This window comes from Ursus arctos, chromosome X (assembly GCF_023065955.2).
Source record: "Ursus arctos isolate Adak ecotype North America chromosome X, UrsArc2.0, whole genome shotgun sequence".
In the NCBI taxonomy this organism is placed as follows: domain Eukaryota; kingdom Metazoa; phylum Chordata; class Mammalia; order Carnivora; family Ursidae; genus Ursus; species Ursus arctos.
In genome coordinates this window covers 15,766,319-15,784,530 of record NC_079873.1, presented here as the reverse complement: position 1 = coordinate 15,784,530, position 18,212 = coordinate 15,766,319, and the positions used below count along the sequence as shown (strand labels likewise).

Below are 18,212 nucleotides of genomic sequence, written 5' to 3'. Positions count from 1 at the left end.
AAGCCCTCCAGGTGGTTCTGATTCATGCTCCAGTGGGAGGAGTAGTGGGCCAGAACATTTCTCAGTCCTGCTGCATGTTAGAATCACGTGGGATCTTTTAAGGCACCGCCACCCCATTTACACCTGAGATGTTAGGTCAGCCTCTGGGAGGGAGATGCATGCGTCTGTCATTTTAAAAGCTCCCACGGTAATTCCGTTGTGTAGTCATAGTTGAGAACCACTGGTCTTCATGCATATAGACAGATGACAGCACAAATGAGTGACCACAGAGGTGAATGTGTCCATGCCTGCCAGTCCACAGAGGGGAGGGTGCCGCACAGTAGGGACTTCTTATTTGATAAGCTCTTATTTGATAAGCTCTTCATTTCTTTTCCCTTTCTTTTTTCTGGACACTGACTCAGTTGCAGTGATATGAGTGTGATTGGGGGAAAGTTACTTTAAAATTCATTAAATACGATTAATTTTTGAAAGTCGAACACAGCTGGCTTCCCCTAAAAACTTTGTATTTTGATAATGGTTATTATCAGTACCGTGAATAATGGACTGATACCAGCTCATGAATATTCTAGTGGGAGAGTGCTCAGGCTAATAAAATTTGTTTTAAAATTAGTTTTTAAAAACGTGTTGCTACAGCCCAAGGATAACAGGAAGTTACTCCAAGCAAGAGCACATCGGTGAAGTAAGAAATTTTATGATGTTCTGTTAACATAAAATAGTTGTTTAGCTGCTCAGTATCCCTGTTTCATTCTCGTTTCCATGGGATGAGTTGCCCAGGAAAGGGCCTCCGTTTCAGTGGTGCGCGTTACTTGAATGCTGTTGCCCTGGGAAGCATTACTGCATCAGGGATGGGGCAGTTTTGGCTCTGACATGTGTACCACTTGTTCTTCTCCTGGGTGGGACACCTCCAGGAAGGTGTCCTCTGCTCCCTCTATGTCTTTGGTTCTCCTCCAGGGCTTCACCCCTGGGCCATAGTTTTTTAAACTAAAAGGTCATTGTAGATTCACATTGCAGTTATAAGTGATACTACAGAGAGATCCCATGTACCCTTTACACAGTTACCCCCAAAAGTATTAGCTTGCAGCGGTATAGTACACTGTCCCAACCAGAGTGGTGATACTGGTACAGTCAAGATAGAGGACATTTCCATTACCACAAGGATCCTTCATGCTGTCCTTTCATAGCCACCCACTTCCCTTCCGCCCCTCTTCTCTGCTCCCTGACAAGCACGGATCTATTCTCCATCTCTTCTCCTGGGGTTCAAAGATAAAATTGGATCTCTGGTTTAATAAAAGAGAGACAAGGGTACACATAAAGTACAAGGTATAATGGACAAAGGATGATTGATTGGGTAGAAAAACTAAATACTTTAGGATTCCAGGCCATACAGAAAGAAGGCTACCTTTAGGAACCAAATTGAGCTTTATCCCTTAAGTATGCTAGGTCTTTAGAGGAGGTCTCTTGGTATTGTTAATGTTCATGTATTATTTATCCTGGCTGTGTTAATCATGGCCTACCTTGATTCCTCTGGCTGTATTTGCCCTAGTGGTAATAACTGGTTAAGTCCATGGTCCCTAACAAATAGGGTGGTCTGGTTTGTGCTCTACCCTGGGATAAGCCCAGTGCTTCTCAGCAGGGGCTCCTGGAGGGTCATGGAAAGTCACAAGATGGAAGTTGGAGATATGAGTTAATTATTTGGTTTCTCTTCAAATGGATGTTCTAGAAACGATTGCTTGACAGTTCTTGTAATCAGGAGAGGCTGACGCTGTGTGGTGGAATGAGGCCCTACCTCAGCCTTACTCACTCAGCAAAACTCAACCCTGATTGAACTCTGAGATCTTCCTTATCCACGTGTGTCCCAGAGCAGCTAAGTGTTAAGGAAGAGAATCACAAGAGGGAGCCGCCAAACTCCTCTTTCTCTTTCAGTGCTGTCCAGTATGGTAGCCACCAGCCTCATGTGACTAGTGAGTGTCTGAAATGTGGCCAGTGTGCAGAGGAACTGAACTTTTAATTGCATTTAATTTTTTAAGTTTATTTTAGTTGTCTCTACACCCAGTGTGAGACTCGAACTCACAACCCATGCAATCAAGAGTCACATGCTCTTCCGACTGAGCCAGCCAGGCACCCCTGACTGCATTTAATTTTGATTATCTTAAATTGAAGTAGCTGCACATGGCTTGTGGCTGTGTGTGTCAGTACAGAGACTCCAGGTTACCCATGTTGGACTGTTTGAGTTGCTTCACCCTCCTTAGTGAGGCCAAAGCAGAATTGCTTTTCATGGTTGTTCCCAGCATTCTCTGGCTAACCCCCTTTCCCACCCAGCTTCAGCCTCTCTAAAACATTTCCAAATCATCAGTTTGAAGAGGAAGCAAATATTTACTCTGCCTGGGCAGTGCCATATCTGCGGCCAGCCAGCCAGTGTGTGGCTCACAGTAGTGCTTCTTGAAACCTCTCTAATGAGTTAAACTTAGACCTCTCCCCAAATTTGTAGGCTTATTCCTGGGACAAGGATGGGATTTGTTCCTTGTGTGTGATACTGGGTCACAGCTTTCATTCATAGGCATGAAGATTAAGCTGTTACATTTCTTCCTTTGCAGGAGAGTAGTAATTAAAAGTGTGGGTCCTGGAGTCACGTTCTTGGGGTAGGATCTGGCTTCTCCACTTTCTGATGGTGTGACCTCAGACAAGTTAATTAACCTCTTTGTGCCTCCCTTTCTGCACCTATGAAGATCAATATAATACCTGCATCATAAGATGATTGAGCCAAATAAATCCAAGAAGTGCATCGATCCATAGTAACTGGGTCACCTGCTATTATGATGTAGCATGTGATCACGACAATGAGCATGATAATGAAGATTCTCTGGAAAAGAAACGATTTGTAGTTGTAACTCTTACAAGTGCCCACAAGTGGGCAGCCTAAAATCATGCATATCCCTGGAACAGAGCAACTTGTGTTCGTAAAGCCTCTGGGTAATGTGTCCAGTTCCAAACGTGCTTGGCTCTTTTCCCTCAGTTTTTTTCTTCTGTTTGAAGAACACTTTCAGTGGTTCTCAGACTGTACCTCAGATAGAGGGCTGACCCATTAACATCTGAAGGGTGGCGTGGGCAATACAGAGTAAGGTTCGGGTCTTGCTGGGATGGACAGGTTGATTTGGGTGCTGACACAAGCAAACATCTGTCTAAGGGTGGTAAGCTTCTCTTTGTAACTTTTCACACAGAATAAATTTTAATTAATCAAACTCTTGAGGTAGACACTAGAGCCTGAAAGTGTTTAGAGAAAAGAAAAGCCAGGTTTTGTCTCCCTTCCACTGACTATGTGCCTGCCTTTGAGCATTGTGTGTTCACGTTAGGGGTACAGCTGGGGGGCAGTGCCCCGAGCAGGGGTGACCCAGACATACCCTTGTCTCAGTAGCCTCTCCCTCCTCCCAGGGCGACTCAATCAGAGAAGTCTGCAGCCAAGCAGGATGAAAAGGCTTTTGCTAACTGTATAGGAGCGCAGAGCATCATAAGTTCTGGGGAATAGTGGGGTCTGGAAGGTGGATGGGGTTTAAATAGGTGTTTATTTAAGAGGTATGGGAGAAGGGGCATTTTGAGCTGGAAGGTGTGTGGAAGAAAGGGACAGTGCTGATGTCAAGTTGGTAAGAGAGTTTGGGGTCAGATTGTTGGGAGCCAGCAACGATGAGCTAAGAAGTCGGGCCTTCAAATTCTTGATGATGTTTTTATGTTGTCGGTAGTATCATGGTTAAGAGTTAACTAAAAACAAACATGGGTAATGGCATTTATAGTCCAGGTTGATTTTCCAGTACCTCAGTCTTGAGCTTTAATATCCCTGATACGTAATCCAGGCTGCAAAGTCGGATGCCCATGGGGAGTTGTAACAATCCAGTGTTTATCACATCCATCTCTATCTGCATTCCTGCTGCCTACACCAAGTCCAAGTCTCTGGTCTTTCTCCTGGACAGTCACAGGAACCTCCGCCAAAGGGGTGCAGGTAACTCTGGCAGCAAGGCACACAATGAGGTCAGCGTGTGATGCTACCAGAAAGGAGGGCCCAGGCATCATGAAAGTGAGTCTCGTTGTACTAACACAAAAGCTGGTTTCTCCAAGATGTTGTGCCTGAACATTATATAAGTAATGCTCATGAATGACTGATCGTGACTGAGTGCAGTAAATTATTTCTAATCCTAAAATGACCATGAAGATTATTTGATTTTTGATTCAGAAAGCCGTTTGTGGTCTTGTAGAAGACGGGTGGAGATGTGGAGCTCCTGGGATGTGTCCTGGACATTTTGTGGGGGGTACTGCCATCTGTTCTATTTTATTTGTTGTAAATATTTAAATGACAAACAGGAATGAATTATATTTCTACTTTTTTATTCTAAACTACTAAGATTGACATTGGAGCAGATTTAACAGGACCGAAATCAAACTTGAGTGTTGTATTTCTTAGTGCTTACCCAAGGAGCTTGTATGTGTCCCTCAGCAGTTGCCTCCCTTCAGAGAGTAGGATGTTGACTATCTGTGTAATAATTGTGTCCACTTCTGTGCTTCTCCTCTCCCCTGGGAGCCAGGCTTGGGGAGACCTGGTGGGCTTTTCTGCACCCTGCCAGGCCTCCCTGGCACTTCCTGACCCCTCCAGGTCCAGTCCTGGGGACAGAGTACTAGGTAAAGGGTGTGGTTCTCCAGGATTGGCACTGGGGCCGCCACAGCACAGCTTGGTAGGTGAGTGTGGAAGCTGTGGCTGCCACCCCTCACCTCTCAGGGCCTGGCCGTGTGTGTGTGTGTGTGTGTGTGTGTGTGTGTGTGTGTGTGTGTTGGGGAATGGTGTATTGGGACTCCATGGATGAAGTGATGGCAATGGATGATGTATGTGTGTGGCCAGACCCAGGGTGCAGGACCAGTGGCCCCTGGCACTCAGCAGGTGGGGAAAAAGGGAAGAATTATTTTATCATATTTTATTTTTTATAGGCATGGATGGATTTTTAAGATCTGATGAGAGACAAAGACTAGCTAAAGAAAGACGAGAAGAAAGAGAAAAATGTCTTGGTAAGTTGTGCCCTTTGGCTGTTTAGGTCCAAGGGAATAGAGATGTGGTGGTGTCTTTTCTGAAGATCCTTAGAAATTGATGACTGAATGGGAAGAGAGCTAGGACAATTGCTAGATGAACATGAAGCACTGGGGAACGAATCGACACTTTGGCTCGATGTTCACAATTGTCATTTAATTCTCAGAACAGTTCATTTTCTCACTTAGCAAACATTGAACCTCTGCTATGTTCTAGATACTCTGCTAGGGACTGTGGGTATGATGCTTAAGAGCAAGAAAAAGTCACTGCCCCCACCTCCTCAGGCACCCACTATGTGCACTCACTCAGGCTCTTTCCAGGGCATCTAGAAGGGCCATCCTCTCAGAACTGAGAAAATTAGCAGTTAAGACATTTTCTGTGTTAGGATGGGAAACCCAGTTGAGAAAGGCTCTCTTAGCTCTTGCAAACTATAGACAGATAAGTACGATGTGTTCCCCACAGGGTCCTGTGAAGTAGGTAAATAGTGTTTTCCCCACTGAATTGACACAAGTGAGCTTTCAGATTCTTCTTGATTGCCTCCTGCCAGTTGATGTATAGCTTATTATCCCCAGAGAACCCTTCCCTGACACCACCAGGTCGATAGTCCTTAGGAAATGTCTTGAGGGGAATATCATGAGTTGGTGCCCTCACCAAGCTCAATATCTTATGCATGGTATGTGCACCGTTAACATGGTCTTTAGTGGATGACCCCTTAGAACTCACTTCTCAGCCTAGAGTATGGCTTAGCCATCGTGACAGGTCTGACTTGCTGATAGTGGCAGTAGTTGTGGCTCCCATGTGCAGGGCCTGTTACTGTGTACTTTCCACGCACGGCCTCATTTAATCTTCACCATACTGAGACTTTGCAGACATGATGGTCCCCACTTCTCAGAAGAGGAAACCGAGGCAGAGAGATGATGTGGTTAGCATGCCCAGAGTCACCCTGCTAGTGGCAGAGATGCCAGAACCTTTCATCTCAATCACTGTAACCTAGAATCCCAGCGGGCTCTTTTTTTGTCTCACTCTTGCTTCTGCATTTTGGTTAATCCAAACAGCGTGGGGTGCTCTGGTAATGACACCTGTCTTCCACTTTTCTTCCCCCAGCTGCCCGGGAGCAGCAGATCTTGGAGAAACAGAAAAGAGCGAAACTCCAGTATGAAAAGCAAATTGAGGAGCGATGGCGGAAACTGGAAGAGCAGCGGCAGCGGGAGGACCAGAAGAGGGCAGCTGTGGAAGAGAAGAGGAAGCAGAAGCTCCGGGAGGAGGAGGTAAGGTCCTAGGACCTTCAAGCCATCGCAGCAGCTCCCATAGGGCTTGGTGCTCAAGGGATCTGAGTGGCCTGCCCAGCTCTGGGATACAAGAGAGATCTACTACTGAGTCTTCTCCCTGGTGCCTCAACGTGCCTTCTCTCTCAAGGCAAGACACTGGTATACTGAAAGCCCACTGGAATAAGAATGAAGAGACTTAATCATTCAGCTTAGGTGTTGATTTACTATGTGACCTTGGGCAAGCCATTTGGTCTGTCTGGGTCTTTGCTTGATTTGCTTATCTCTGAAGTGAGGGGTTGAATTTGGCAATCTCCAAGGCCTCTTCCAGACCTAACCTTCTCTGACTTTGAGACTCAGAGAGGATGGTGGATAGGGGCCTGCAGGAAGGGATGTGGGGAGAGAGGGTAACTTGGTCCTGTTATTCACAGCAAACAGTCTGCCTTCAAATACAAACATGCTAGTATATTTAAATTTTAATGCATTCCTTGCTTTAATCATCCTTTCTCTAAAGTTACCTTTTAAAAAAGAAACGGAGTGTTATTACCACTGCAGAGTCCTTTATTACTAAACTTTGAAAATATATTTAGAAAGCATATTTGGGGTATAGATTTTCTTAACAAGTATATTTTAAGGATGTAATCATAGCCTTGTATCAGGTGATGATCATTTTTTATTCATAAGATATAATGACTCATCAGTTAGTATGAACAATATAGAGGTTTATTAATCACCAGCTCTATAGGATTCAGAGACATTTGTATAGATTTGGTATCTTTTTAAATCTCTATATGGGTTATGACTATACATCTTTTACCCCTTCCTCTTTTTTAAATGAAAAAAACATGAACATGTGCACACGTGTACACATACGCGTGCGCATACACACACACACACACACTTAGACCTGACCCATCTTTGCCCACAAAGCACTCATTTAAATGGTGATTTCTTTGTTCCTCTTGGCAAATGAAAGTCATTGCAAGGGTCTTAGCCCCAATTCACCACTGCTGGCTGTGGCCTGACAACTGCATGGATTCATCTGCTCCCAGTGCAAATCCCAGCTCTGCTACTGGGCAGTTGGTAGCCAGGAACAAGTCACCTAGCTCCTCATAACCCTCTCACTCAGTCTCTTCAACCCAAAACAGAGGTGGTCACAGGAAATAAAGGACGTGACTTCTGTAAAAGTTCCAGCAAAGCATCTTGCACAGAGTAGTGTTCAGAAATGTTAGATTCCCTTCAGTGACTTCAGCTGAATCTTTAATGGTTGCACTTCAGGATAATTTTCCGTTTGCTTTGTGTGCTTCCTTTCACTCCTAACATAGATGATAATGGGGAATGGGGAATGGGGGATGATGCCTGACCTTTGTCACTACACATACAAGCCGAGGTGGCTTCCCTCTTCTCCCCAGATAGAGCAGGTCAGGGCTGAGAGTCTGGGCCTCCTGTGGTTGTGTAGCAACGCAAGGAGACAGCAGCCTTCCTCTGCCACCACTCCCACCTTCAGGGCCCCCAGAGTCCCAGGTGGAGCTTAGGGACTTTCCACACACCTGCCAGCCTGTTAACCACATCAGTGTCAGCAGTCTGCTAGTGCTGAGGCCTGTTTGGCATTCTTGTGGGTGATCTTTGGAGAGGATGGATGGGTCTACACTGCAGGGGCCCCTTTCCAAAGGAAAACCCTCATTTGCATTTGCCCTCATGGTTCGCTGGAAACCTTTGGCAGGGCTACTGACTGCTTGGCACATGGCTGCATAGATTCTCCAATCTTTTCTTGTTCTTCTTGTCATGTTCTGTCTCTGTCAACCAGAGAAAAGCCTCTGCAAGAATGGCTCATTCCATTGCAGCCCATTTTGCTTCTGTAGCTTATTAGAAATTGTTTGGGTTGCCCGCCAAGTCCTGCCTCTCTCGGGCTGATACTAGGAGCCCATAAAAGACCTGTTGATTCCACACCTCCCTCCTGGCCCTGTCCTGGTTCCATATCCTTAGAGTTGCCGTGATGTTGCTTTTGGTAACCCCTCACATCTGTGTGGGTGAGCCCCAGATTTGACCAGGAGGCTTCCTGTCTGCTAGTACAGAAATGGGCACCACACTCAGCCGGGCTTCCAGAGGTCTTGAGGATTGGGAGGGCTGGAGGCTGGTCAGGCCTGTCCTGGGGAAGGGGATATCCAGTGTCCACTTGAGATACTGACCTTGAGCTCATTTTCTCGCTGAAGGCTGCTTTCTCCTCAAGGTGGGTTCTTCTGATCCTTGCGTGCTTCGGTCAGGGCTGACAACACAATGTCCTCACCCATTCTCCCCTTGGGGGAGTATAGGTTCCTGACTAGAAGCCCTGAGAAATGGGATTTGGTGAAGCCAACTCAGCGTTCCTCATGCTAAATGGATAACCAGGAAAGGCCTCTTTCAAAGAGTGGCTTCATCTCCTACTTCTCAAACTCTTATTGTTTGGTACCTAACAAAACCCACCAGGCTGAGTATAAAAAGGAGAAATTTCTAAACTCACCTAAACAAAAACTTCACTAAACTGAGAGCTAGCTGGTATCAGAGGGCATTGGCTGTCATGGGGCCATGGTGACTATGTGGCCTTCTGGCCAGATGTAGATGTCTGTTTGTAAAGAGAAAGACCTTCTGCAGAGCCCTACTGAAAACCCCTTGGGAGCTTGTCCCCACACTGTTTTCCCAAAAACACGTGTAGTCAGGGCAGTGGAAAAGGCACAGCCAGCTCTCCACGCCTGCCAGAGATGGCTGTCTGGGTCATCAACAGTGCCTAAGCTGTGCCCTGCTGGAGGCCTTTTATACTCCTTGGCCAGCTCTGTGAGTCATCTTGGTCTTCGTTCTTTTCCTCTGAGTTCATCCAGGCAGATCTAGGGCCAGAGCTGAAGGGGTCAAGGGTGAGGTCCCCTCATTCCTTCCTCCCACTAAGCTGTACCCAATAGAGGACATTCTAAGGACAAGAGTCTGCCTTGCCCTTTCCCCATCCTCTATTGATCATCTGATGATACTCAGCAGGAGGAGAATTTGGCAGGAATTTCGGTATGCAGTATGCAGCTCTAACATTTATTAATACTGTTCTTCTGGTGTGATTGAACTTTCTTGCGTGCTCTCTCATGCTCACCCTTTCCTTTAACCAGTGGTTCTCACAGTGAGTTCCAGGACCAGCAGCATCCACATTGCTTGGGAACTTGTTAGAAATGCAAATTCTTCGCAGGTACCATCCCAGATCTGTAGAATCAGAAACTCTGCATGTGGGGCCCAGCAGTGGGTGTTCTGACAAGCCCTCCAGAGGATTCTGATGCAAACTGACTCAAGTTTGAGAATCACTGCTTTAAACTATCCTGTTAATAATTTTCCTTTACAAATTTGGGTTCAGTTTTATTGGTTAAGGACTTATTATGCTAGTCATTGTCTTGTAGACTTGAGGGATCTGATGATACAGGTAATGTCAGCCCCATTTTTTAAAAGATTTAATTTATTCATTTATTTGAGAGAAAGAGCATGCTTCTGAGCATGAGCAGGCTGAGGGACAGAGGGAGACGGAAAGGGAAAGAATTTCAAGCAGACTCCACACTTAACACTGAGCGCGGAGCCTGACACAGGGCTCAATCCCACGACCCTGAGATCATGACCTGAGCTGAAGCCGAAAACAGGAGTCAGACATTTAACTGACTGAGCCACCCAGGTGCCCTCATCCCCGTTCCATCAAATGAAGTAACAGAAAAATTCCCTCCCTGCCCACCCCCACACACACAGTAATAGGGACTTCTATAGGACTAACCTCTAATAAGAGTGAAGTGAACCTGTTTTGTTTTTTTAAGATTTTATTTATTTACTTGAGAGAGGGGGAGAAAGAGAGAGAGAGAGAGTGAGCGAGCACGAGCAGGGGGAGGGGCAGAGGGAAAAGCAGACTCCCTGCTGAGGACCCAGGACCCTGAGATATGACCTGAGCCAAAGGCAAGCACGTAACCGACTGAACCACCCAGGCGCCCCTGGACCAGTTTTGTTTTTGACATATTTGAATCACCCTGTTCTGATGATTTTGGGTTCCATAAGTCTCCTTACCATAGAGCTTGGTTACCACCTATTTTTCATCACCTCTGCAAAAGTGGGTGACACAGAGTGATTGTGTCCTCTCTCAGGGATAGCTTCATTTTCATAAGCCTGCTTATGATTCAAAGGAATGTATCTCTAACAGTGGAATTTGGAGCAGCTCAGTGGGTTGGAGTTAGATGGTAGAAGTTTTGTTTTGTTTTGTTTTAAGGTAACTTAACAGTCCAGTGGTAGGTCTGGATTTGGGTGAGCATTCTCTTATAATTATACCCCTATACAGTTGCTCAGTGGTAAGTTTGGCTGGCAAGTCTTGGTGTTATTTGTTGTCATTGGTCCCCTAATAAATGAAGGACTGTCTTGTGAGGTCCTTTGGCATGTAGGTCCTTATGGCATGCCATAACCCACTCAATACTAAATTCACTCTGAGGTAAAAGGTTTCAACACTTAAATAAGGTCATTGGTTAAATACTTTATGTTAAATCCAAATAATGAAATACCTTTCAGTCCCAATCTCAAGCGACTGTACTTCAAGTATTGAATAGTCAAAAAGTTCTAGTCCCTCCAAACCACCAACTTATCTTGGGTAGGCCCTGGTGGTTGGCTGTCAGAATTTAATGGGCCATGGGGCGCCTGGGTGGCACAGCGGTTAAGCGTCTGCCTTCGGCTCAGGGCATGATCCCGGCGTTATGGGATCGAGCCCCACATCAGGCTCTTCTGCTATGAGCCTGCTTCTTCCTCTCCCACTCCCCCTGCTTGTGTTCCCTCTCTCGCTGGCTGTCTCTATCTCTGTCGAATAAATAAATAAATAAAATCTTAAAAAAAAAAAGAATTTAATGGGCCAGGGTCATAAGGACAGGAGTTTGCTAGGAAATGCACATTCATGATTGTAGAGTCTTAGCCAAAAACCAGAGCAAATAAAAATCTGAGATTCACAGGAGAAAAAAAAATCCCCTTTCTCCTCAGAGGTCCCTGGAGAGGCCATCTCTTAGCAAAGTGCTATTCAGGGAAAAATTATGCAGAAGCCGAGATGTGGGTAATGCTCATCCCATCCCTCTGGTATAGACACAAGGGATGCAAATACCCCCTAAGTGACCTTTCTGTGTTTCTAGTAAGTGAAATAAAGGAACCTTTCCCTGACTCTTAAATCATGGTTATGTAGTTGGTGCTGCCCTAAATTAATTTTGTTTGCTTTTTATTCAAGCCATGAGAAAATAGTTATCTTTTTGTTTTGGAGTTGGGCTGGGTTGACCCCATTTCCTTGAGCACCTCAGGGTTGGGTTTTATGAAGGCAAAAGGGCATCAGCATGTACCTGTTTACCTTGTTTCAGGCCTTGTCCAGTAGAGGCAGGGAGAGGATTTGGTATTTGCAGTGTCATTGGGGTGGTGGGGAATGCAAAATTAGAACAGCTTCACTCCAGTGCCAAGGAAATATTTGCCAGCATTCAGACCCAACTTTATGAAAATAACACTTTGGTTAACACAGGAGAGTGCTTTTAATAAATGCTCTGGTAAGGGAGAAGACTGGTTGTTGTTGTTTTCTCTTCTGGCTAAAAACTGTTTAGTTCCTCCTCCTCTCCTCCGATCTAACTCTTGAGAATGCATAGATGATTTATTTTATGGCTAGGAGGTTCTCTACTCTTGTCTCTTTTAAATTTTGAAATATGCAGCGTTATCCCCAGAATACTATGTAACAGGAAAATGTTACAATGTAGAAAACAATTGATTCCCCCTTAAGAAGTTCTAAGATGAAAATGAGGCTTGGTAAAATAGATCTCAAAGCTATGTATTACCCCAAAAAGTTATGCTTAGGGCTATAGAAATTCAAATTAGATTTCAATTTAAATTTTCTCAAATCAGAATGCTTTATGCTTTTCTACTAGAGAGAATGCCTTTAGTTCCAGAGCACAATTCCAGTTCTACTCAATGAGGCAAAATGGTACTCGAGACAGGCCTGAAGGAGTTAATGCTTGTCTGGCATTATTCTTAAACAAATCAAGGCCTGGCTGCTGCAGCAGCCTGTCCCCTGGGGCTGGGAGCCTGCACTAGCTGCACTGTTTACTCTCCACCCACTAAGATCTCGCTAGTGTGGTGGAGAGCACGTGTGCCTGGGTTTTGGATGCTGAGCACCGAGAGCCCCATTTGGTGACTCACTCTGGGCACGGAAGCACAGCGGCACAGTGGGGCTGGGTGGTTATGTTATTCTCCCTTGTGTGAACTGGGCAGGAGCGGCTTGAGGCAATGATGCGCCGGTCCCTGGAGCGCACGCAGCAATTGGAGCTGAAGAAGAAATGCTCGTGGGGAGCTTCGCTGGCCACCGGGCCTGGAGGTCGTGATGGTGAGTATATGGCTGTCCCTGCATTGCAGGGCCCCGGTGGGAGATCATGGGGCAGACAGCAGATCGTGAGCACAGGCTGGTGCCCACTGGATCTGGGCATGCTTTGTAGTCATCTGCAGATACCTTTTCTCAGATGTGATGCCAAGCTTCCTGTGTATGCGTTTCTCATGAAGGGAGTCTGTGCATTCTTTTTGCTGGCAAACAGCAGTTGATACAGTGACTGGGCTTTAAGGGAAAGCAAAAGAAAAGCAAAGAAAATGAATGCAGAGCCTGGTTAACCAGATGCACCTAGCTAGCCTAGCGATAATCTGATTTCAGGGAAGGTCAAATGGCAGTAGATTAAGTCACTGCTGTACCGTGGCCCCGAAGGGCTGAGCAGCGGTTACCCTCCAAAAGGGGCTGGGGGTTTTCCCTACTCATCATTCATTTTTGTTGCTCTTTCAATTTTGTTTCAAGGTGACTTATTTATTTCATTTTCCAGATCATACTCATCTTTAAATTTTCAAGTGTTTAATGTGTGGACTGTTAACTAGTCTCTGGGTGGCCTTTCTCTCTCTTCAGTGTCTTCGTTTCTATGATCTTGTCATTCTGTTACACAGGAGTTGTATGCTAGCTCTTAGAACAGATGGGTTCTGTTTGTAGTACAGTTGTTTGACTTTGCTGTATTGTGCTTTTAACCTTTTGTCAGTGAATATACTTCATTTTTTTCTTTTTGAGAAGTCAATAACCCATTTCAGCTACTCTTTCTAATTTCCTAATTAGAAACTAAAGTCAGCCAGAAATTGGGACTTTTCTCTTTTACCTCTCTTTGCTCTGATTTTTTGCTGTGTAGGTGAATCAGAAAATACCCCACCCCCTCCTCTAGGTTTAGCAGCCAGCACCCTCCCTCCGGACCCAGGGACCACTGCCACCGCTGCCGAGTCCACCAACGGTATATCTGAGCTTCACCGTGCCATGGCGTTTTGTGATGACTGTTCTGATCATTCCCCTCCATCACTGTGTCTGTCTCAAGTGCTTTTACAATTGATTTCTTAGACTGACCCCTTAGAACTTTTTTTTATAGAAATGTGAATGATGTGCCTATATTTCTTTGTTCTTCTGTCATCATGGAGGTGCGCATGCCTTACACCCTAGTGCCCTAGAGACATTTCATCCTTAGCTCACTAAATTCTGCCTTGAAAATCTTGTCAGTGTCTGACTTTTGTGCATTTAGATCTTTAACACTCTCATTAATTTTTGGTTTTGGGCAATATGTAGTAGGGTGTTCGAGTCACTTCTGATGACCAAAAACCTGTACTCTTAGAGAGTTCTGGGTATTAATGTGATGGATTCCTGGAAGAGGTGTTTGAGATGAAGTGGTAGGGAGTTTATCAGTACTAACACTGGGAATACAAACAAGGAGATAAGTTTGCTTTGTTCTTGATTTTATCTCTCTAATAGGCTCTTTGTTTTTGGATTCAGGCCTGGGAATTTCTTAGGGTCTAGAACAAGAGCGGAATTAGTAAAACTTTTCTCCCAGTTAATAAAGATTTTAGAAATTCAATCTGTCTGTGGCTGGCAAAGAAAAAACAAGATGTAAAAGGGATGCAGTATTTACCAGCAGTACAGGTCAAATTACAGCAAGAGGAATAAATACCTTTGGTTTCCAACATTCCTTAGAGAAAAATCCTTATTGGTGTTGCTGAGTAGCAGAGAATTTGCTCCGTGGGCCCGATTAGCTGTAGTGTGGTGCTGGTCTTCCCCGAAAAGAGAGGCGCAGTAATAGATTACCCCTTGGGAATCACACCCAGGGCTTGGGGCCATGGTGAGGCAACCAAAGTACTTGGGCATACAATTTCAGGGAAAACCTTATCAAGATGAAGTAATATTTGAATAAATCAAAATTAATGCAGAACAATCCATGATGAACAAAGTACCAAATTTCCAAAGACAAGTACCATACTGAGCCGGCCATATTGGAGCATGGGACAAAAAGGAGGGATGTGTACCCCTTTACACATCGTTTTATGTAACTTCTACTGGTGAATTTTTTTTTTGGTAAAGTAGAAAAAATGCTGAAAAATTGAGTAGATAAATTAAAACTCACATCATTTTAAATTTAAATATTTTATTTATACCAAAATAGAATTTATTATAATTTCGCTTCAGCTTAAGAGAATTAAAATTTATTTAAGATTGTCACTTGGTCAGGGGCACCTGGGTGGCTCAGTCGTTGAGCATCTGCCTTCGGCTCAGGGCGTGATCCCAGAGTCCTGGGATTGAGCCCCATATCAGGCTCCTCCGCTGGGAGCCTGCTTCTTCCTTTCCCACTCCCCCTGCCTGTGTTCCCTCTCTCGCTGGCTGTCTCTCTCTCTCTGTCAAATAAATAAATAAAATCTTAAAAAAAAAAAAGATTGTCACTTGGTCAGGACATATTGTAAAACACAGCAAATTTCTCATTTGGAAACAAGATGAGAGGAATAGATTTTGAACATAATTAGTGATGAGTTTGCTTCCTTTAAAGCCAAGGGTGCACATCTTTCCTTTTGCTTGAGGCTTTGATATGGCTTGACAGGGCATTATCAGCACCTTTTAATTTGCTGTGATGTTTTAATTGAGAAACCAATCTAAAATAATGGCTGGAAATTAAGAATACCAAACGCAGGACCACATGTTAAAATTCTAACCATAAATAGTCACAGCATTAAAAAAAAGGGCTATTGTGATCCCATCTCTTGAGAGGAGAAAGAAATCAACTGCTAAAAGTTGTTCTGCTTCAAATACAGCTACTTGGCATATCATATTACTTCTTTCTCCACCCTGAGCCTGTAGATAACCTTCAGAAAAAGTCTGCTTTCAGCTCACCCAGTCTCAGACCATAGAACATTTTCCAATGGTGATTTGTCTCTGGGTCCATATTGGTTTTGTTTTTGTGTAGTCTGAATATGCTTAAAAGTCCCTGGACACGGGAAATGATTTGCCAGTGAGATTAGCGTGGCTTTAGTTGAACAGTTGAGTGAGGCTGAATATTTGAAATTGAAGAGAAGATCTTGCTGAATCAGACTGATGGCTGCCGTGGCCTGGGCATTTCCAGATAGGCTAAGTGCATAGCAGGCTGATGGAAGCCATGTGCTGGGCCACAGTAGTTTAGGAGGCGTGTGGATGAGGACAGGAAAAACACTTTGGGATATGTGTTTCTCAGTCTACAGTGGTGTGAATACCAATGTCTTTAATGCGTTTCTCTGCAGCATGTGACAAACTTTCAACATCAACCATGAATTTGCCAAAGCAGATGGAGCCTCCCATGAGTAAGCGCCTGTCTTCATCCACCGTGGCAATATCCTATTCCCCAGACCGAGGCAAGTGAACGTGTAGACCTGGTCTCTGTGGTTTTCTTCTTTCTAGTGTGAGCGTCTTAACATCAGTCTTTGTGAGAGCCCCTCTTGAGCCTTCTGCAAATGCCTCAATTATTTGCATTCAGCCTTGTGGTCTGAATGTGGGAGCCCCAGGGCCTCACTTAATGGGACTTTGGAAAGTGGCATCACTCTTTAGAGCCAGTTTGTTGTTGAATAGGTATAGGAATTAATGCTATTCTTTCAGTCTGAAAGAGATTATTCCATTTTCCACAGTGCAAGTAGGAGTTAGCCTGCCCTAGAATTAATTAACCAGTGGGCAGATATGACCGTTAAAAAAGTAACTGCCTGGTTATTGATGTTATCTACTTGACTAGCCAGAAACAGCAGAATTGATTATGCAGAGATAGGTGGAAAACTGAGATGTATGAAGAAAAAAATGGGACTCTGCTGTTGTTTGTGGTTTGTAGGCCTGCCCATTTCTGTTTTGAAAACAGAAGTTCAGAGCTAATATGAAGCCTTTAAAAGGGGAAAAGGATGGGTAGCCTATTCCGGCACTCATTGTGAGGTGGAGGATGGTATGCATAGGACGCGTGCTGGTTCCAGAAACTGAATAGATTTAAAAGTGCTCATGTTCTAATAGAGGCTCAGATAAGTTACCAAAAGTATGAATTTATACCTTTCAGAGAATGTAGGTTAAGGAAGAGAGGGAAACTCTCCATGCATTAAATGCGTATTTTCAAACAACACTGGAGAAGTGTCAGCTGCCAGTGGACTATTTAACAGGTCAGGCATTACCAAGGGGCAAGCAGGAGAATGTTTGTGACTTTGAAGAGGCCAGTGTGCCTTTCTGGTTGTTTTTCACTGGCATTGACCTTACACCTCCAGCACAGAGGCCCGTCATGTGTGTCAGAGACCCCATAAGTGTCAGTGTTGCTGATCTCTAATGCAATTCATGGTTGAGCTGAACATGGGAAACCTTGAATTAATTGAGAGCTGAATGAGAAGACATCTGCTTGCTTTTAATTCTATATGGCTTTTCCATAGTGAGCGTATTCCATCTGTTTTCATTAATTCACACGGTTACAAATTGAGGTTAAATTCATATTTGCATTGATTACTACATAAAGATACCAGTATGTTATTACATATTGTTCGCAACTGAATTATCTGCTTGTGGATTATAAATTGAAAAATTTTAATTCCCAAACTCTTTACTGGCTAATGGGTACCCAAGAAATTCAAAGTAATGGAAAAGTTAATCTGTTACCATATAATACATTCCAAAGCCATCAAGATGACATTTCAGTCTCTGTATTTTAGATTATGATTACTGCTACTTCCATTAAAGCCGATGATTAGTTGGCTATTTTTTGTTTTTGTGGTTCTTATTTAATTTTTGCCCTTATGTACATGGAAAAAGTATGAACAGGTGCATATTTATACATTAACAAAATCAGCGTATAATGAAATGTTTTTTAACAGAGGACCCTAAAGTGTTTCATAGGAGTAATCTTTTCTCAATGTTAGATCTACTTGGTGAGTAAATGGTTTCTTGAGTCCATATTACATCTTGGGAGATGGGCTAATTCTCTTCAAGTGATACAGGTAATATTGTGATACCGTAATAGCATATTGAATGAGTTCTGACACCCTAAAAGAATTAACTCACTCTCCCAAACTCCAAATGACACATCGTTTGTTTTATTTTACTATGACAAACTCCAAAGCCATCCTTTGCTAGAATATTTTTATTTTCCACATTCATTCTGCCACCCAAAAGTTAATTTGCATCATACACTGTGTTGTTTTAAACATTTTATTTTGTTTTAATTTTGCTTTTTAAAATTTTCATTTGATTCCATCCCTCAGCTCATCGCACACACCTTAGTCCCATGGAAACCTTTCTTGTTATGCGACTGTTGACACCTACACAGGCTTCTTTAGCCAGAAGCAGAAGTGCACTCATGCTCTCTGAGCAGGCCAGTGACTCAGGTAAAAGAGGCCAAGTTGGTGACGCTGAGGAAAATGCCCAAAGTGGTATTGGTCGACCTACAAGTTATTCCTGAATTTTTGTATTTTGTTTCTCATTTGCTGACTTCATGAAATGTCTTCAGTGGTTAATAACTTTCTACCCACCAGTGTTTTGCTGTTACTATGTTTTTTTTTTC

At 43.9% G+C, this 18,212-nt stretch overlaps 1 protein-coding gene across 5 annotated transcripts in view; it reads left to right on the top strand.

The window, feature by feature from the left end:
* The window catches only part of MAP7D2 (MAP7 domain containing 2), a 97,043-nt gene that overhangs the window by 42,426 nt on the left and 36,405 nt on the right, over nt 1-18,212 (top strand). For all 5 annotated transcript variants that reach the window (XM_057310467.1, XM_057310473.1, XM_057310463.1 and 2 more), the window contains exons 2-6: nt 4,969-5,046; nt 6,170-6,333; nt 12,598-12,709; nt 15,937-16,047; nt 17,914-18,036. In XM_057310467.1, coding sequence (XP_057166450.1) covers nt 4,969-5,046; nt 6,170-6,333; nt 12,598-12,709; nt 15,937-16,047; nt 17,914-18,036 — 588 coding nt within the window. The remainder of the gene's footprint in view (nt 1-4,968; nt 5,047-6,169; nt 6,334-12,597; nt 12,710-15,936; nt 16,048-17,913; nt 18,037-18,212) is intronic.